General features: G+C 33.4%; 3 protein-coding genes across 6 annotated transcripts in view; 1 reads left to right on the forward strand and 2 right to left on the reverse strand.

Moving 5' to 3' along the window:
- Positions 1-9,245, forward strand: part of LOC146539284 (uncharacterized) — a 65,523-nt gene extending 56,278 nt beyond the window's left edge. For all 3 annotated transcript variants that reach the window (XM_085185536.1, XM_085185537.1, XM_085185540.1), the window contains 8 exons: positions 165-349; positions 634-751; positions 1,027-1,173; positions 4,643-4,812; positions 5,288-5,470; positions 6,146-6,213; positions 6,722-6,788; positions 7,133-9,245. In XM_085185536.1, coding sequence (XP_085041662.1) covers positions 165-349; positions 634-751; positions 1,027-1,173; positions 4,643-4,812; positions 5,288-5,470; positions 6,146-6,213; positions 6,722-6,788; positions 7,133-7,211 — 1,017 coding nt within the window. In that variant the 3' untranslated portion in view covers positions 7,212-9,245. The remainder of the gene's footprint in view (positions 1-164; positions 350-633; positions 752-1,026; positions 1,174-4,642; positions 4,813-5,287; positions 5,471-6,145; positions 6,214-6,721; positions 6,789-7,132) is intronic.
- LOC146539285 (uncharacterized) lies at positions 1,458-3,982 on the reverse strand. The gene is made up of 4 exons (XM_085185918.1): positions 3,247-3,982; positions 2,756-2,903; positions 2,143-2,263; positions 1,458-1,769 (listed from the first exon to the last, which is right to left on the reverse strand). The coding sequence occupies exons 1-4, from the start codon at positions 3,367-3,369 to the stop codon at positions 1,499-1,501; spliced, it is 663 nt and encodes a 220-aa protein (XP_085042044.1). The 5' UTR covers positions 3,370-3,982; the 3' UTR covers positions 1,458-1,498.
- LOC146539286 (uncharacterized) lies at positions 7,768-20,241 on the reverse strand. 2 transcript variants are annotated; one of them, XM_085185541.1, is made up of 13 exons: positions 19,852-20,233; positions 19,383-19,558; positions 18,550-18,753; positions 17,861-17,981; positions 17,416-17,586; positions 16,254-16,375; positions 15,260-15,403; positions 11,624-11,723; positions 10,995-11,171; positions 10,314-10,376; positions 9,968-10,063; positions 9,618-9,701; positions 7,768-9,291 (listed from the first exon to the last, which is right to left on the reverse strand). In XM_085185541.1, the coding sequence occupies exons 1-13, from the start codon at positions 19,999-20,001 to the stop codon at positions 9,256-9,258; spliced, it is 1,644 nt and encodes a 547-aa protein (XP_085041667.1). In that variant the 5' UTR covers positions 20,002-20,233; the 3' UTR covers positions 7,768-9,255. The 2 variants fall into 2 exon arrangements, with proteins under 2 accessions (XP_085041667.1, XP_085041668.1); XM_085185542.1 differs by lacking the exon at positions 9,618-9,701 and having other exon boundaries at positions 19,852-20,241.
- Positions 20,242-20,313: the final 72 nt, after the last annotated feature.

The following is a 20,313-nucleotide window of genomic DNA, read 5'->3' on the forward strand; positions in this document are numbered from 1 at the left end:
ATTTTAAATATCTATTTCTCAGTTAAAATTAAAACCCATAGTTTTGGGTTTTAATTACAATTATGACCATATACTAAGTGGAGAGCTAGAATGATGAGTATTTAGTTAGTTAATATTATCAAACTTCTATTATGTTCAAAAATGTATATGTTATCTGTTTACAGAAAGAGCGTAGCGCGCGCTCAGCCAGTGAGGCGTCCCTACTGCGCGCGCGGCTCGAGCTCGAGCAGCGGCGCGGCGCCGAGCTGGCGGCCGCGCTCGAGGCGGCTCGAGCTCAGCAACGACGTGACGCCGACGCGCTCACGCAGCGCTGTGCTGCGCTTAAAGCGGAGCTCGCTGAGTTGAGGAGGTAAGATTGTCGTTTTCGTGAAGCGCTTTACGCTTGTGCTAGTTAATAGGTATAATATTGGACGCAGAAGCGATTACACAGCGCTTCATGTAGAAATCGTTAAATTAAAAAGGTAAGACTGTTGGTTTTATTGAATGTTTGTATATTAAGTGCTTATTGACATATAATAATTATATTATGGTAAAATATATTTACATTTTTTTAAATAACGTATTAACAAAAAATCCTTTTCTGTTCACTATGCCAATAAATATTTTATTGATTATTTATATATTTTCTTTTAGACAAAAACATGAGACATCAGTAGAGTTAGCGCGCGCTAAAGAAGTGTTACACACGCAGAGCGCCACCATCATACGACTTGAAAGAAAACTGACTGCCGGACGGAATTTGATTAATAACGTAAGTACTTACGCAAAATACTGAATTAGGTACTACAAAAAAAATATTTTAAACAATTTTTTTGGAAGCACTGTCTTAACTCTAATACCAGATCGATTAAATTAGAATATTAAATATTTCATTTCCTCGAGTGGTAACCGAACCCAGAATCTATTGCGTTTACAGATAAGACACACAGATTTTTTGTTTGTAATAACATTTTTTTATAAAATAACATTTGATTTTGTTTTTTTTCTTTCATCACTAAATAAGTAATTATGTTAATATTTTTCTAGACGGATATAGAAAACGAGAAAACCGATCTAGCTAGAGAAATATCGACACTACGACGATGTCTCGGTGACAGTCCGGAGTTGTTGCGTTTGCAGCAACAGCAACTACAACAGCAACAACAACAGCAAGACCATGATAAAGAGCAAGCTGTAAGTTTTAAGAGATAGATATTTTTGTATTGTTTTTTTTTTAAATTATATTATTTAAATGTATATTGAAATAAAAGTCCATTTCAAATTATTTTATTGTTATATTTATATTTTGGTTTATGCCATGTTTTCGAATATTACAATATATATAATATATATATATTGAATATCAGTGTTAGAAATATATATGTATGATTTGTTATATTCAGCTGAAATAAAGTTTATTTAATTATTAAATTCGCAGCTCATGTTAAAAAAACAAATAATTTTAAATATCGCTTTTAATATATTAAAAACAAAAATTATTACATAAATAATTGTAATTCTATTTAGTGTGATCAATTTGCAAATCGCTGGTGTCCAAATAATCAGTGACGCGAGTGTCACGAGCGTCGCGACACTCGCGGTCAGTGTCGCCGTACTGCGGGTGCAGCGCCCACAGTGCTAGAGCGTGCACACACGTCAACAGACCGCATACCGTGTATAACAGAGCGGTGAGAGCTGCCAGTAGGGCTGGTTGGAGATGCCACGTAGTGTCTCCGCTTTCCGTTCGCCAGCTTCTCTCTGTCCATGTACGAAAGTACTGACATAGGTTGCTGTATAAAGAAAAAGCACTGAGACATAAAAAAACATATACGGGATACATGACAGGGCACTGAGACATAAAAAAACATATACGGGATACATGACAGGGAAAATATATATTTTCTCAATCTTAGGTTTGACTTTTTCAAACTTTAATGACCTTTTTAGTTACTATTGTTGTATATAATAGCTTTTACATATTCATAATATTCTTTACATAACACGTAGACAAAGCTATTGCAATATTAAAATATACGTCCAAATATATAAACTAAGGCATTTAATTTAAATAGATAGACAAATAAATCTAATTACTTAAGTAATATAAAAAGAAAGCAAAATTTTAACTTAAAAACAAATATCAATATAAACAAAACAAAGTACCGTAAAGTAGGCAAAGCGGCGCCCAGTAAAGCCACGAGTGCGTGCAGCACGTGCGCCGCCGCCACTGAGAGTACCCATGCGCACACAAGGTATGGCGGCCAGCGGAAACTACCTAATGTTGCTATAAATAATAAGTTACATTAACCATTGAAATAAAAAAAACTGTAAAAATGCTTAGAGTTTCTGAGAAAATTCAATAGAATAGGCAATTCAATAGAATTCAATAGAATATGATAGCACCCACTCGCATTATAAAGAAAGATAGGTGACTAACTGAAACTACGTAATGTAGAAATTATGAGAAGATTGAGTAAATCAATAATGTGAATAAAGACAAATATATAAACCAACGGAAACTGCCGAACTTTTCTAATGGAATAAGCTAAATTTTGGAAAGGCAAAGATTATAATAAAGAGACAATATATCAAGGGTTTTTAGACATTTTTGTACATTTTGTATAACGAGACCGAAGGAATCAGAATGTTTAAAAATCTTTTTTTTTTGTGGAAATCAAATTCACAACCATCATATGTTTGTTAATTCAGAACAAAAATAGAAAGTATCATGTAATTTCCAATAATAGTTAATACTATATACAAACGCAAATCGAACCTTGGACCAGCTCCTTATTCCCTTGAGCAAACAAATCGGATCGTATGTACTCGCTCGATAAACGTGGTTTAGCAAGCGTCCGTATTGCGTGATCAGAGGTAGTTCTGATGCGGGAACGGTCTAAGTCACAGGGCTTCGTGCGTGATGACTGGAAACATAGTAAATATTATATTACAAAATTATATTGATAATAATCATAATACTATAAAAAAGTTGTTTTTCATTCTGGTTTCCAACGGAAAATAGAGAATGGGATACAGTGTGAAGCTTAAAGAAGAAATAAATGTTTGTTATAGTTGAAGTTGAAGTTATAAAATAAACCAATTCTAATTATATATAATTGAAAATATATAGCTTAGATAACTTTGTAGGTTTCTTCAACTTAGAAACACATATTTAAAATTAGGCAAAATTAAACTAAACTGTTATTTCTGCAGATAATAACATCAACTCGATAAATAAAAAAACTAGGTGTAAGCGAAAATACTTACAGTTGGTGAAATTCTAGGAAAGGAGCATGACGCATTCTTATCCTTTTCTTTCTCCTTGCACTCCACTTTAATTTCTTTCATGTTTAGTTCAGTTTTGGTGAACGATGGGTGGTCGCCGCACATGCTTAGAAAAAAATATATTCTATATACCTTCTTTTTATAAATGCCTTGGATGTAAGATCTAATTGCACTTGAGGGTTTTTTTCATTGAGCGTGATTGTACAAAATGCAGCATATTAAAACGTAGGGTATTAGTACGGACGTCGGTAGTATAAAAAAATTACAAACACTTATGAACATAATTGTAGATTCAAATTCTAGTAAGGGAATTTTACTTTTTAATATTATAGTTTTCATGATATAGATATTTGCCTAAATAATGTACAGCGTTAAACACTGGCAAAAAACGGATTGATCTTACAACTGTACGCGATCGTTCCATTTCTTCACCCCAAAAAATGCGAGAGATATGTAAGGATAAACAAACAAATATGTGGTCAATTAATATTGAAGTAAAACCCGCATCACATGTATATTGTCTTATATTCTTCCCTCTTTTATAATATCTAAATATTGTACTTACACCATGTTAGGTAATTTAAGTTCACGATCTATTTTCGACGGCTCCATTTCTTATATATTTATACGCAATTTCAATTTACTTTGCAAATATCATAATAATAATAAATAAATAAATAAAATATATGAAATATAAAAATATTAAACGTATATTTTCGCGGCCATAATACTACTGACAAATTGTTAATTTGACAGTTAATTTTTATGACATTTTATTTCTTTATTTAAATTTTGTGCTATGGAATACTTAAAAAGAGTGCAAAAAGGTTTTGTTATTGTATTCGATATTATTATTAAATGAATATTTTTTTAGTTTTTTTTTATAAAAACCTGAAAAATAACATTATTTAAAAACAAAACATAATAATAAGTTCTATCTTTCTGTTATAAAAAAAATTAACATGAATTATTATTATTATTTTAATAATTTTAAGTAATGCTGTATGTACAAAAAAATTCTGTCGTTTTAAGGAGTTTTTTTTATCACGATAAAGAGCAAATTAAGTAAGGATATAATTTGTCGTTTTAATAATATTAAAAAAATACTTGACTAACAGAAACCTGTAACTATTACATTATTGTACATATAACTTAATATGTTTACAGCTCATAAAAATAGATTAAAAAATCAGCTTCATGCTGTATTCCGCATACAGCAGGGTAGGCAGAGGGAACCTAAAGTGAGGGAATTTAATTAAGGAATTTAAAGTAGTGATGACAGAAACACTGTATATTCATATATTTATGTTCTAGAATAGTAAGCTAAGAAAAAAAAACAATAAAATTAAATACATTTATATCTATATTGTCTCCACAGATCCGCTACCTTCACAGTCGTTGGGCTCGCTCGGAGAGTTCCCGTAAAGCCCTTATATGGCAGAAGCGGTACCTGCAACGAGTGGTCGCCGGGTACACGGAGCTGGAGAGAAGGTACAGACTGCCGGCCAGTGAGGCAGCACAGCCTATGAAAGGTGTTAAGCGGTTTAGGTGAGTTTATATTGATTGTTATTATCTTTTTTTCTGTTTAATACGTTATTCCGTACATAGCATTGTAGAGTGAAGAGAATTGCGTTTTGTCTTGTTACCAAAACGAAGAAATGAAAATGTTAAATATTTTATTCCCTGTGCCACGACGGCTCATCTCTTTTATGTTTTATTCTAACAATCAATGTATCGTATATTACATTTTTAAATATGATTTTGTCTAAATCAAATTCTGTTGAAGCTATATAAGTTTAAGGTTGAACAGTTTTTGTTGATGATTAAATCAAATTTAAAGAGACGATTTTCTATTGAAATTGAACTCCTATAATTTCTGTTACTTTTAGCACAATATTTTTATCATGTACAATGAATTAGATATTTACCTGTCTTCCAGAATGACAGATGTTCATGCCTTTATATTTATTGACATTTGCATTTTGCTTTTTACAACAAAGATTTTTATAATATGAATTTCCAGATGCATAGCTTGGGCGGCTATAGCGTCCTACCGCATGGGTTTCCTGGTGCGTCGCCGCGAGCAGACGCGCGCGGTGGCCGCCGCCGCGCTTGCGCCGCCCACGCACGCGCCCACACCCACCACACCCACGCTTACACCCGCCACGCCCTCCAACAAACAACATGCCCGAGTGAGCGGTATCACGTGAGTACCATTTTAACTTTATCTACAGATAAACTATTTATAAATTGAATTGAAAGATGGCACCACGTTTCACAGAGGATCGGAGACAGACGCTCGCCGTTGCTGCCATTTTAAATTGATGATATATAACTTTCACTGTAAATTATTTATCGTTAAAAGTTGTTATCAATTAGATTTTATTTAAGTGTGTAATTAAGTGCAACAGTTTATAAAAGTATTACCTACAAAGAATTAGTGCATGGACATTTAATTGTTGGTTCTCTTTTTTAGGTTATTAGTTTCATTTTTTTATTTTTGATTAAGGTTTTCATATTTGTATAATGTTAGATGAATTACATTGTGTTGTTGTCTATTACTTATTCCCAAGTAACTTAGTTATGACTTATTAGGAAGTTAGGAAGGGACATTTACAAATTATTTTACTACCCAAATAATAATAAAAAATGTTCCAGAGAAAATACTTATTAAATGTTAATTAATTATAATTATATATGTAAAACTAACAATTACTTTAAGTCACTTAAAATATTAAAATAACAAATACTTTTTCTAGAACGAGTAACAGATACGTAGCGATATATATTTTACTTTCATAATTATATTTATTGCAAGATAAAAAAATAAAAACAAGAGAAAAATAAGAAAAAATAAAAGTATTATATTATATTGTTTCAGGACGCCATTCTCATCAACGCCTCCCTTACGTCGCCTGCACGAGCGACTCAAGCCCGCGTCGCCGAACTGTATGTTACACTTTACACTATACTTTACTTATTTTATTTATATTTGGACACTTAAATGTGAGACCCAGTTAAAAATTTAAAATAAAACAAATTATTGCAATTACTTTGAAGTAGTTTACAGGGTATAAGGGCTGCTTATGCCGCCTAAATAACAATATATAACAATATTAAAACGATGTTTTATAATAACATAATATAATATCATTTTAATTCTTAATGCTCTTCTATATGTAAATAATGTTATGTATAATATATGTAAAAAATATCAATTTTTAATTTTTAACAACCTTATTAAAATATTGAATATTATGATTATTTTACACTTCGCCATTGTTACACTTTTGAAATGAAATTCTTTAACTGGATTAATCATACACTTTTGTAACATTACATGGTCACAAGTAGACTCCTCCACGGACGGAAACGTTGGGTCTCGAAAAATGTATAATACTAACTATTCGAGAATAACCATATTAAAGAGAAATGTTTGTTTCACGTTATATTGCAGTACCTGAATCAGTGCGTCGGTCACCGTTCAGAGCAAACTTACATCCTGAAGAAACTTTAACGTCGAGGTAAACTTAAATTATATTTACTTTTAAAAGTATTTATACTTTTACATTAATTTATAAACACATGGACATGGGCGCATGGACGTGGACTATTATATACCTATTATATTTGAGGGCGTCGTGGCGCATCGTCACAACGTCTTTGATGTAAAAGCGGAGGTCGTAAGCTCGATTCCTACTCGGTGAAGTTAAATATTTTTATTGGCCCGCTCTGTCAACAAAGGGTGGCATTGATTTTCGCAATTGTTTTGAAAGTTTGGCGGATTGCGGGAGACTGAGCGACTTAACACTAGGTTCCCTTTGCCTAATAATATAATATAAAAAAATATATTTCTTATCCTTTACAGGTCACCTCGCGGCGACGCGGCTTCGTACCTACACCGACTAGATGCTGTTACCAGACGCTTACGAGATGCACACACTTAGTTAAACGTCATGGGTTCACATAAACCCGCTTAAAACCAATCATAACCAGGGTTCCACTAATGAACCCCTGTGAAGACACCAAATTTAGTAACCATTTGGTGCTGGTTGCGACTTGTGGCAACCATCTCTAATCATTTGCAACCATATTCACAATCTATATCCATTGGTTACTGGTTTACACAAATAGTTAAAAAACCTTCCCAACGCATTTTATTTAGTTTAAGAGTAGAATAGTGCCAAATTGTATTAGTTTTATATATTATTATTATATTGTTACTTAATTTATTATTATTTTTTGTTTTAGTTTTAGTATGACTTTGATATGATTGATGTTGAAATGTAACTCCGCCTAAGAGTGGGCTATGAATAAAACGTCCGTTGTTGCCTTACATACATACAAACATACAGCCCGCGAGGTATAAGCTGAGCTTTGCTATAATACAAATATACATTTAAGTGTCCAAATATAATAAAACAAATGAAAACAACCAACAATCCATTATGCCAAAGTAAAGATTATGAAGATGCAAATAGGATGTTTGATTTTTTTATTGAAATTCAGATTTATTCTTATAAAATAATATTATAATAGTAAATGTTATTTTATAAAAATAATTCTGACTTCTCTTAGTGACCACTCACACGAATGCAAAGCTCAGCTTACGCCTAGATAACTGTACATACATATAAACTGTTTGTATTCATATACATAACTTATATTAAATATCCTTATGTAATACATTATTTTAAAACATGAGTGAAATATAAATAATAAATGAAATAATGTATGATGTATGAAAAAAGTATTTTCTTAATAATAGATTTTTTATTATATGTGTCATAATTTAGCACAAAATCTTGCCATATATCATTAGCGTATGTTTGTTTGTTCATTTTCTATATTATACTTATATGTAAATTTTATATTAAGCACGACAGTACAATTAGGCTAAGTAGGCTACGACACGACACGACCGAACATTCTCGAACGTTCCACGACTTTCGATTTTTTTCTAGAATTATTTTTATTATTATTGGTATGGAAATGAATTATTTTTTACTTGTTTTTTTTTTGTTTAGTTTTTATTATATCTTTGACTACTTATGTTTCAAAGGGACCGTTTTTTGTAAAACGATTGCTATATTTAAAGATTTAGTAACAATTTTGTAATGTACATTGACTTGGTTTTTTATTATTATTTTTAAGGTACTTCTGGTAATTAATGATTCCTTTATTAATAGCGATCGTTATTTGTAATCTATAAACAATATATGTACGCCAAAGGTAAAAAGTATTAAAATTGTGTTGACATTACATTTGACATATAGTTTTTTAAAGGCTCACTTGTTATACATATTATCTTAATATTGTAGTTTTTCTTTTATAATTAAATAAGAAATTGAGACTATATATAGTTGTTGCTTACATTTTATTTCATGTATTCTTTATTTTAATTCTCTATTGAACATCTTTTGGGATGAAAATAAAACCATTATTATAGAAGAAAGAAATTAATTTAATAAAAAAAATATATAACAAGTGTGCCAAAACATCCACCGCTCGACAATCTACACTCAAGCGACCAAAGATTATAAATAAATAATGTAATAATAATAATTATATTAAATAGCTTTAGTTACTTTTATTTTACGTATTAAGAAAACAACAAAATTGTATGAAACCCATCGAGATGTATAAAATAATTAGTAGTGTAGTATAGACAATAATTAAAGAACATGACGGTTCTAGTCACGGCGAAGGTGCCATATCGCAGCAACTGCAGACACTGGACACTGCAGACATCACAAATACTCCGGATATTGCAGACACTGCACAGATATAATGGTGCCATTTTACGAACATTGTAGTTACATGCACTGTGGACATTGCGGATATTGCGGATCCTGCAGTTAGAGAGGTGCCATATTGCGGACACTGCAGACACGAACACTGGTGGTGGTGATGGTGCCTTATTGTGGACACTTCGGATAGTGATATTGCGCACTGCGCCCACAATAAAACATTATTTTGTATTAATTTGTTTCATTTGCGCTGCGCGAGTGATGTTAGCGTCTCCCTCTGCGGAATTAAATTAAAATATTTACTAAAATGGGTAATTTATATAATAAAATTGCTATGGCTAATTTATATAATAAAATTGCTATGGCTAGTTGTGGCTCGTTGTCATAAATGTACGACTAAACGCGACAGGTTTTAGGTTCGATTCCCACTCGGGCAAATGAAATATTTTTATTTCTTCGCTCTGGTAACAAGGCTAAACGCGGCGTTGAGTTGCCACACTTAACACACAATGCCTCTTAAATTCGATCGATAACTAGGTTCCCTGTGCCTAACCTGCTTTATACGGGATACAGCGTGAAGTTAAAAAAATACAATACGAGTACCTCGGGGTTTACTTGCAGACCATTGACAGGCCCTTCTCGCTTGTACGCCTCCACCTCTGCCATCTGTATCGGCTTAGTTGCATTCTTTAAATATTTTAATAAACATAATAAATATTTTTAAATGAATTCCAATAATATAAATAGTATGCATGTGTTCACTATAACTAAATAGCATAATGTGTTCTTAGTCAACACGCAATGCCTTCAGAATTCGGCTGAATGTGAGGAACGGAAGTGTCTTAATGGGAGAGGAGTATAGCAACCCTAGGTTCACAGGTTCCTTCTGCTTAAGAGAAGCGGGATAAAGCGTGAAAAGACACAACAAAATAAAATTACAATAACAAATTTACCTTTGTGCTTACTTGCAGACCATTCTCAGGAGATCTCTTACGGTCCCCTTCCTCAGCCACATTTATTCGTCTGTACGCTGATTTTGGTAATTCGCGCTATACAAATATAGTACAAAATATTATCGTTAGAAAACTTTAAAAAAACACTAATTTATTATTTTCAATATATAATATTGCAATTAAATTTTAAATAAGTAAAGATTTTAGCTTAACTGGTTTCTCTCTTTCAGCCCCTATTCATTCTCAACACTATTCATTCTGTTTTTTTATAAATATTAAATTTATCAAACTAGTGTTTTGTTTGTTAATACACTAAGTTAAAAATAAACAATTACAAAAAGCTTACTTCGACAAGATGCAGTCCCTCCTCCCCCGACTCCGCGTACAGCCGGTACATCTTGCAGTAACGCTGTACATAAACAATATATATTTATAAAATATTAATTAAAATTACATATCATTATGAATTATGTAAAAGTGTTATCAAAGTTGCTATAACCACAAATGTTAGTAAATGTTTTTTTTTTTAAATATATTTGGGCTTTAACACTGTTCAAATGTAGTCAATTGTAAGTATAATCATATACTTAGCCAAACAAATAATCAAAAATCATATTTTATTTTTAACTTTTAATAAGTATCTATGAAAACCCGACTCTTGCGTTGTTCGAAAGATTTTTATATGTACGTTTAAATATGTAAAACTGCACAAAGGATTTGGATGTGATTTTTACTATAGATAGTGATAGTGATTCAAGAGAAAAGTATATAATGCAGTCATTCATATTATACCTAGTAGTGTAATCCTCAGTGTCACTCTGCATCCTGTATTCTACAGGGTTGGCGGAGGGAACCTAGTGTTAAGATACTCCGTTCCCCACTTTCCACCTAATTCTGGACGCAAAGCTAGGATATCAAAATATTAAATATTATATATCCTCGATTAGGAATCGAACCCACAACCTGCCGCGTTTACATCCATGGGCTCGTGCCCCTGGCCCCAACTATATCACTCAAAGCCACTAACGTCGACAGCCTTATCCAGCGCGAAGGTTGGCCTGCCCGCCTCCTGCGCCTCCCGTAGAAGGTGGTCAGCGTGCGCGAGTATTGCGCAGTCAGCCGCGCGCAGCTCCCGCTCGGCGCGCTCGCCGTAGAAGTAGCGCGTGTCAGCGCGCTCGCGATCCTCGCGGGACACGCGCTCGCACTGAAAGGTATTATACACGACATATCAGTCGTACTGTAGCAAAGCCAACCCAATGCCCCCTACATACTGGCCAATTTTTGGGCCATAACGTCCAAACGCCGCGTTTTGTTTTGTTGCAAGAGCTAGGACGTGATCATCAAACATCCCCACAACCTTCACGTTTATAGTTAACCGCTGGGTTGCTGAACAAATATTTAGTAACCACAGGTAGTCGTAATGTAGAGTTAATTATTACATTTTAGTCACTGCAGTTCATAAAGAAATTATTTATTTTTAGGAGAGTATCAGGATTCAAGACACACCATTCTAAACTTTTATCTCAAATTCGAGATACCTGTTGTTGAGCACTTTGTGTTGCCAGAAGAGGGAAATAAAGATAATACATACTTCCTAATGGTAAAGGAATCGACAACCATCAGGTTCTGCCCCACGATATCATGCAACTGTCTTACATATAGCTTGCGCAGGTCCTCTCTGTACTCTAGTTTCTTGCGAGTTTTCTCCTCTCGTAGTTTTCGTTTGAAATCTTCGTAAAGTTCCACGTTTTTAAATCTGTAAATAAAAAACGGATTACAAGTAAATATCCAATGAAAAAAATACAAGCCTATGTAGGTACAGTAAAGTGTAGGTTTTATTAGTTACTAGCGACCCTCTTGCGGCTTCGCCCGCTTTAACTACTGGATTATTCATATAATATATGTTTGCAAAGCACTTAAGATAATGTGAAAATTAATTAAACCCTAATGCAACCCGCATTTTCGTAGTTTTAATAAGGATTTTCTAATTGTTTTACACAGCAAGGATTTTTTAGTAGGTACCGTAACTTTAAATCTGTGCTACTAATCTTTTCAAGTACTTATTAAAATATATTTAAATGACTATTTTTAGATAGTTAAATGACTATTTTTAAACGGAAGAAATTATAAACAAAAGCCTACCTACTAATAACTACTACAAAAAATATATCGCGCTGAAATAATACATTCAACTCTAATTATCCAATACGTGCAAACGCATCTAAATCTTCGTTGCTATAAAGGCAGGCGGGTTTTTTTTTTGCTTGTGGTTAATGCTGAAGAGGGTATTCTGTCCCTGATGAAAAGCAAGCACTACGTGGCTGCCTGTGAGGAAAATTAAATAGAATGCATCGGCCGGGAATCAAACACAGGCCGCCCGCGTGGCAGGCGTGCATTCTACCACTGAACCACCGATGCGTGTGAGGCAGGCGACGCGGCGGACGCGTGGCGAGTGGCGAGCCGTTTCGCAGCAAGGATTTTTTGATATTGTAACAACTTCTAAAGTAGGGGAGAGCGGGGCTAAAAGTTACCGAGGTAAGTTGTTCCGATGGACATTATTTCGCGGAGAAAAGTGATAGGAATATTTAGTAAACATATAGTGAAATGCAATGTGATAGCGCACCCATGGCCAGCATATTGAACAATCCAGTGGCACCCGAAACCAATGGAATAGCACACGGGTGTCGTTGGTGTACGATTGTAAATATTTTTGCATTTCATATTTTTGGTCTATCTCACAAATTTTAACGATTAGCCTCGAGTATGTTAGTGTTTTTTTACATTATATTACCTACTATTTCGGAACACTATTTGTAAATTATTTATGTTTTCTATATCATATTTATATTTAATTTTTTTTCAACACGTGTTTTTGGGGCTAGATGTTCCCTTTTTTTGGGGCATGTTGTGACCTGTTGTTGTGACGAAAAACTTTCGCCAATTCATTTGTACCAATAATGGGATGTAAATATTGTAATTTTTCATACTAAAAAATATTGTAATTTAGTAACATGCGGACTTATGCTCGGAAATCAACTCGAGGTTATGTGTCATATGAGTTGATACAAAAAGCAGAGGATGTAGTTTTCAAAGATTGCAGGAATAAGATAAAAACTGTTACCAAAGAATTACATACATATTAAGTGCGAAAACCTAAAGGTATAAAATTTTTGTTTATTATTTTGGGTAAACAAAATCAAAATAAGTTTTATTTTATGAAAAATTGTCTTTTACTTTTTAGTTCCGTTGTTTTTCGGTTCGGTTTTTTTTTGTTCGAAATTAATTCTTTTTACGATTTTAAGTGATAAGTAACCTTAAAAGGATATTTCTTAAACGAGTGTTGGTTGTGGTGGTAGGCGTGTGTGTGGTGGTTGTTAACAAGTGGCATCTGTTGTGATATGTAAAACTTGACTCAATTAGGTATTATTTTTGTGGAAACTAACATTTTGGTATATTAACAAGAAAATACATAAAATATATTCGGGCGAATTGGGAACCTCTCCCTTTTTTGAAGTCGGTTGAAAATGAAAACTTCTTTTTTGAGGTTGGTGGAAAAGAAATGCAACGATGGGGAATCTTACTTCTGACAATAATTTTAACAAAGTTTTCCCTTGTAACTATTCCAGTATAATTAATATTTACCAAAATAAAAACAAATTTTCTCAATTTTGACTGGATTTTATTATCGGAACCTAACCAAACTTTCATCAAACTATCCTTGAAGTGTATCCTTTCAAAAAAGAAAAGAATCATTAGAATCGGTTGGCGTGATATTGAGTTATTCGTCATTTTGTCGCACATGTACCAATTCAAATTTAATACTTATGTGATTTTCTCATAGATACCATTGTCAAAAAATGACCAAAAAAAAATTGGTTCCCACATGGGAAGCACTACCTTTCAAATAAAAAAAAATCATCTAAATCGGTTCACCTAATCAAAAGTTATGAAGTAACATACATAAAAAAAAGAAACAGTCGAATTGATAATCTCCTTTTCTTACAGAAGTCTGTTAAAAAAGATTTGCTTTTGCGCCTGGTGATTATTATAATAGTGTTGATTATTCCTTAAATAAACAGACTTTGTTCGATTATTTATTGTTTTTTATTTTGCAAATAAAAGCTTTAAAAATATGGTAACAATATACCCCGGTCTGTTAACAACTTGCCCCAAGTCGGGGTAAGTTGTTACTTTCCGACTTCAGTCATAAAAAAAATCATAATAAAAAAGTCTTACACAGAATACCCCAAATTACTGTTTTAATTGCAAGTCTAGATATGTAAGTTGAATTTGATTATATTGTATAAATACTAAAATCAACTATTCGTAGCAATATTTGAGGTTAAAAAAAAATCGGAACTTTTGGCCCCGCTCTCCCCTACTTATTAAAATGAAAAACAGTAAAGACAGTTTTGATCTACATTAAATGGCCAACGTAACTAATATACTTATTTATATGCTGAGAGTAAGGGATAAGTAAAACTTGAGTCGATACTGCTGAAGTGTCAACGACGTGATGTGTCAACAATTAAATGCGTTTTTCTCTTAAACTATTCGCAATTTCGAAATTGTGTAAAAAGCAAATTTTATCTTCGTTTAACGTAGAAAATTAATAAAGTATTTTAAAGGATAAGGATTAATACCATTATGGAAAAATATCCCTCACAATAAAAAATATATTGAAATTATTATTTTTAGACAGAAATATGATCACTACACGTTATCCTTAAAAGATAAAAATATGCTCTCGCGGACTTTTTTGTAGATCTCATTGAGAGGAACAATACTCCAGTACATTTTTTTCATATAGTACTTACCATTAAAGCAGCGCATGCGCGAAAGTGTCTCAGCGGGTAGGACTTTATTCATATTTTTCGTATTTATGTTAATTTACATAAGAATGTACAAATAATAAACTATATATAAACCTTCTACGAAAAATACTCGACCTAATGGTGAAAACCGCAATAAAATCCGTTGGGTGGTTTAGAAGAAGAAGAGTTAGAAACAACAGACAGACACGAAAAGCGACTTTGTTTTATAAGATATAGGATAGGATTATACCTTGGTGATAAAGGTTTTTTGTTCGACTCATTTATTCTATAGAATTTCCAAATGGATAGTTTAAAGTTTGAATTTTGTGAGGAAGGAGCTGTTACTAATAATTTAAAAAATCAATCAAATTCAAATAGTATTTGGTAATAATACCTAAACAGAACATTAAAAAAACTGTGGGCGGTACCCAAAAGACGCGGATTCGCACCCCTTCTATTTTTTATACATTGTACAAACCTATTAATAAGCTCCCATCGTTTCTGCGTGTGCAGGTCTTGTATGCGCTGCTTTTCCTTCTCCTCGTACAACTTCCTGTCCGTTATACGTTGTTGTCGCGCTTTCTCTTGTTTGTTACGTAGTGCTGTGCGCGCCGCCTCCGCGCTGTGCCAATTATTATATTGTTTTATTTTATAAATAATTGAATTTCTACATTTAAGTCGCTTTCGTGACGCAGGGGCAGAAGCGTGTAGCTGAACGCGGTTGTTGTAGGTTCAACACCCATTTGAAGAAATGATATATTTAAAATTTGCATTTCTTTGCTTTGGTATCGACGCAAACGCACCGCATTGTATTTCGCCACTCACACGCCATGCTCCCAGAATTCGGGGGAATGTGGGAACCGGAAGTGTCTTAATGAGAACGGAGTGTCTTTACATTAGGTACCCAGATTCCTTTTTTATACCCTATGTGGGATGCTACGCTTTGTACGGGATACAAGATGAATCTAAATAAATAAATGATAATTACAAATAAATATTGAGAACACAAGGAGAAAGTATATAAGTAATAGTAAGGACTTTCTGCCCAATTTTTAGATATAGTTGAGCAGCATTAAGAATTTAAGTACTTAACATGGTTTATAACTTAACCAGAGTGGGTAAATATGACTAAAAATAATTATTAGTTTAGAGTAGTCTAACCCTACAACCGTCTTGTTAATTAAGTGTTTATTCCTTAGGTGATTATCTATTTCTGTTTACATTTTTTATAAATGAACATTTCTAATAAACTAGGTACCTACCCTACCTATCCTACTATGTATTTTTTTTCATTTAGTTTCGGACACAGATCATGCTTAATAACAATTATTTAAATTAGAGGATCCTGTGGCGTGCTATTGCAAACACAACGCTCGTGGGTTCGATTTGCATTCAGAAGAATGAAATATTTAATATTTTCATTTCCTTGCTCTTGTAAGGACGCATAGCGACATTAATTAAAAAAATGTTACATAGCTTCCTTCTCCGCGACAGCTTTTTCTAACGCCGCGCGTTCGAGGGCATCTCGCGCCGCTTCACCTGTCTCCAGCTTAGCGCTTATGTTCTGCAATATCTTCATTCTGTCCTCTTGAATCTGTGTGTTTATATGTTCATACAGATTTCTATATGTTTATTTACTTTTATCATTAATCTATTAATATATTATATATACTTATATATTGATTAGGTTTGACACCCAATGCCCGGTAGAGTATGTAGGTAACTACTTGCATACTTATAATATCTATCTATCTACAGTAGGTATATCAGTTGGTAAACGGATTAAATGAAATGAAATATTAAACACTACCTTATTTACTAAATTAGGAAAAAAAATGATTTTTTAATGTTAAACGACTAAGACTCCACTGTCTGTCCGTCCATTAATCAGTCTACTAATAACTAGCGGACGCGCGCAGCTTCGCTTGCTTATTTAGGGGTGAATTCTAGAAAACCATGAAACATATGCAATTAAATATTTTTAAGAATCTAAAGTTCATATTTTATAAAAATCGGTGGCGATTTAAAGATTTTTCCATACAAACTTTTAACCCTTTATTTGCACCCTCAGGGGAAGAATTCTAGAAAACCATGACACATATGTCCAATTAAATACTTTTAAAAGTCTGAATTTCAAATTTTATAAAAATTGGTGCCGATTTAAAAAAAAATCTATACAAATTTCAACCCCTTATTTGCATTCTTAGGGGGAGAATTCTAGAAAACTATGAAACACGTGTTCAATCAAATACTTTTAAAAATCGAAATTTGAAATTTTATAAAAATCGGTGCCGATTTAATTTTTTTTCCATACAAACTTTGAACCCCTATTTCACCCCTTTAGGGTTAAAATTTTTCAAAATCCCTTCTTAGTGGATGTCCAGAATACGAAAGTAAACATCTGTCCAAATTTCACGTTCCTACCATCAGCGGTTACGGCTGTGCGTGCGTCTTACCTCAGTCAGTGAGGACAAGTCCTTTTTATATATATAGATAAACGTTTAAGGGAGACCCTCAAATTAAAATAAATCCATTTAATATTTTGAGATACACAATAATAAATAAGTAAATACAGACCTTATCAACAACACATGCACTATTCTATATCAGTATTAGACATTAGTAGACACCAACCGTCTTCTGCGTCCTCACGGTCTGCGCGCGCACCCGAGCGCGCGCGCGCAGCAGCACGTCGGTGAGCGCGTCGTCGAGCGAGTCGCGCGCGGCGCACTCGCGGCGGCGCGCGTCCGCCTCCGCGCGGGAACGCAGCATGTCTGACATTATGCGAGATTTCTCTGAGGCTCTCTGTTGTTAGTATAATATACTGTTGTAATGTTGAAATTCAGTGTCGTAATTATAGCCTACATTTGCAAATATTAGTATGCAAGGGAGGCTTCAAATGTATAAAAGGAATTTTAAGACAGTGTTAAGACATTCTATTCCTCGCTATGAAATATATTCATTTTCTCGCTTAGGTAAAAAGGCAAAGCGCGGGAATAATTAAGTTCCGTCGCTCAACACGCAATATCTTGAAAATTCGGGTTTTAATTACTTTTCAGTAATAATAGAATATACTTACAAATTCCTCTTCAAATTCTTTGATAGCTTCCATTTGTTCCAGCGCCTTTATGTTATCAATCTTTTGTAAATTCAGTTCTGCCTCATATTCCATCCTTTTACGTTCAGATACTTCGTGTGCTCTGAAATTTTTTTTTTATTATATTACTAATAATTGGCTTTTCTAATATTGTACTAAAAATTTTGAATAAAATTATTTCTTATGTCATATTATATTATTGAAAACTGAATGGCATAATGGCGAGGCTGAGTAGAAACTTATTTTAAATGTAAGCCTCAAGCTCAGTGAATTTTGAACTTGACGCTTAAGGGATCGAATCTCATCACTAGATCTTCAACGATAACCTGTCGTCGTCGTTGACTGTGAATTTATAATAATATTTACTTAAGCACAGCAATTGAATCAGTTATTGTCAGCCATGTCAGATTTCCGGACCAATTTCTTATCATATAAATTAAAAATATTCTTGTATCCTTTCTTATCCCTTGTAGGTATAACACATCCATGCATACATGTGATCATACATTTACATTTGCGGCGCACGGGCACAAGCGTGTGATTGCGTGTGAACGCGACAGGTTGTTTGATCGATAATCACTCGAGAAACAGAAATATTTAATCTTTTCCCTCTACCGATCGGGTATACAACGTGCGGGATACAGCGTGAAGCTAAAAAAATCAATACATACTGAGCTACAATTTCCTCTTGGTGCTTCTTATTAACGTCAAACCGTCGTTTCCTTCTCAACGCCATGAGCTCGTGCCATTCTTTGGACTTCTGTATGATGTCATCATCGTCCTTTCTCTTCTGTTCTGCAGCTTTTTGCTGTAAGTGTTTCTTAAATTTGATTTGTTCTTGACGTTCTTTTTGTATCACCGTTTCAATTACTGCACTGTGTATACATTTTTTATTATTTTATTATATATTGCGGTACAACTTCAGACGAGATCACTTCGCTCTACACTTTTTGTTTACTCGGAGGCGATTTATCATATAAATAACCGGGTCGTAAAAATATTTATTATTTTTAATTTTCCTCAGAGTCCAATTTGATGAGGACCATCGTATCTTTTAATATTAAATAAAAAAAAATAACTTGATTATGTACTTATTACAATTTTTCAATCAGACATTCTCATTACATTTTTGAGGGCGAGATCGATAGATTATAAGAAAGAAGGGTAATAATTTTCGACATCGAATTCACCTATACTTAGGTACCTAAACATATTCTTCCCATACTATATACTTGACGCCTCCGTGGCGCGGTGGAACAGCGTTTAAATATAACAAGTTGGTTGTTGGTTGGTTGGTTTGATTCTCACTTGGGGGAAAGAATTGTTTTTATTTGCATCCTTTAGTAAATAAGCTGCGGCATTGAGTTCCGCCACTCAACACATAATGTCTGTAATTTGGCAGTAAACGGAAAATTGAGTTTTATATTATGTAATGTTTTCTTTGACTCCTCCTACCATTCTAAAAATGAAACCAATTTAGTCAAAAAATGGAACCCACACCTACTTCAATAGCATCTTAGGGGCATCTTTGTTTTTGAACATAGTGTCTCTGGCGGTGACCATTAGTCGTTTTTGTTCCTCTTGTTTATTTTTCACATAACGCTTGTAGAACTTGGAATTAGCTTCTTCTGCGGCTTGGATACGAGCGCGACGAAGTTCTTCGTTACGTTTGTTAACATTCTAAAATAATTATATGTTGATTTATGGCTCCTAAAATAGGTAACTAGTAAAATTTACTACAATTTCATTTTTTATGAATCAATATCACATTTATTTATTTATGAAAACATACCGAAGGTATTATAAGATTTGAGCCGAACTTTCTGACTTAGCTACCCATGACAACTTCAAATATTAGATACACAATCATCAATAGTACACGACTAGTTGCGCTTATACTCACATATTTGTGCCCCTGCCTCTATAGTATATCCATAGCTATAAGTGGTTATTAAAAATATAAGTAGGTATACCTCAACAGAGTTAGGCCATTGTTTCGTCATCTCTCTGCTGGTCTCATCAAGATACTTCACATATTCTCTTCTTCGCGTCACCTCCGGGTCTTCCATGGACTTCCATTTCGAAAGACGAGACCATTCGTCTTTTGTCATAGCAATGGGCATGATTACTAAAAAATTAAATTAACTAATTTACTCTACACTTTAAGACAATTTTATTCCCTCTGATGTTGGAGAGGCTATTATTGATAAAACAATTGCTATGTTACCGAGGGGAATATAAGGATTTGTATTTTAGAATTTCAGTAAGAATACCAATGCGGTGTCATTCATATGTAAAGTATACTAAAGGAGAAAAATATTTAATTTTAAATTGAAAGAACTTTTACTATTAAAATAATATGTGATAATTCCATAAAATTTTAATACAAGAATGTACTGATTTTCTTACTTTTCAACTTATTTGATCTTTGTCAA

The sequence above is a fragment of the Heliconius melpomene genome, chromosome 5, assembly GCF_056956725.1.
Source record: "Heliconius melpomene rosina isolate 202511_hmr_F chromosome 5, ASM5695672v1, whole genome shotgun sequence".
In the NCBI taxonomy this organism is placed as follows: domain Eukaryota; kingdom Metazoa; phylum Arthropoda; class Insecta; order Lepidoptera; family Nymphalidae; genus Heliconius; species Heliconius melpomene.

Excerpts from the sequence above, each read along its gene's own strand:
- LOC146539286 (XM_085185541.1), bottom strand. The coding sequence starts at position 20,001 with ATGCCCATTGCTATGACAAAAGACGAATGGTCTCGTCTTTCGAAATGG. Across the intron at positions 16,376-17,415 it reads CCGTGAGGACGCAGAAGACG|ATTCAAGAGGACAGAATGAA; the intron begins GTTGGTGTCTAC and ends ATAAACACACAG. Across the intron at positions 9,702-9,967 it reads GTCTGCAAGTAAGCACAAAG|AATGCAACTAAGCCGATACA; the intron begins GTAAATTTGTTA and ends AAATATTTAAAG.
- LOC146539285 (XM_085185918.1), bottom strand. The coding sequence starts at position 3,369 with ATGTGCGGCGACCACCCATCGTTCACCAAAACTGAACTAAACATGAAA. Across the intron at positions 2,904-3,246 it reads TTCCTAGAATTTCACCAACT|TCATCACGCACGAAGCCCTG; the intron begins GTAAGTATTTTC and ends CTATGTTTCCAG. Across the intron at positions 1,770-2,142 it reads GCCGCTTTGCCTACTTTACG|CAACCTATGTCAGTACTTTC; the intron begins GTACTTTGTTTT and ends TTCTTTATACAG.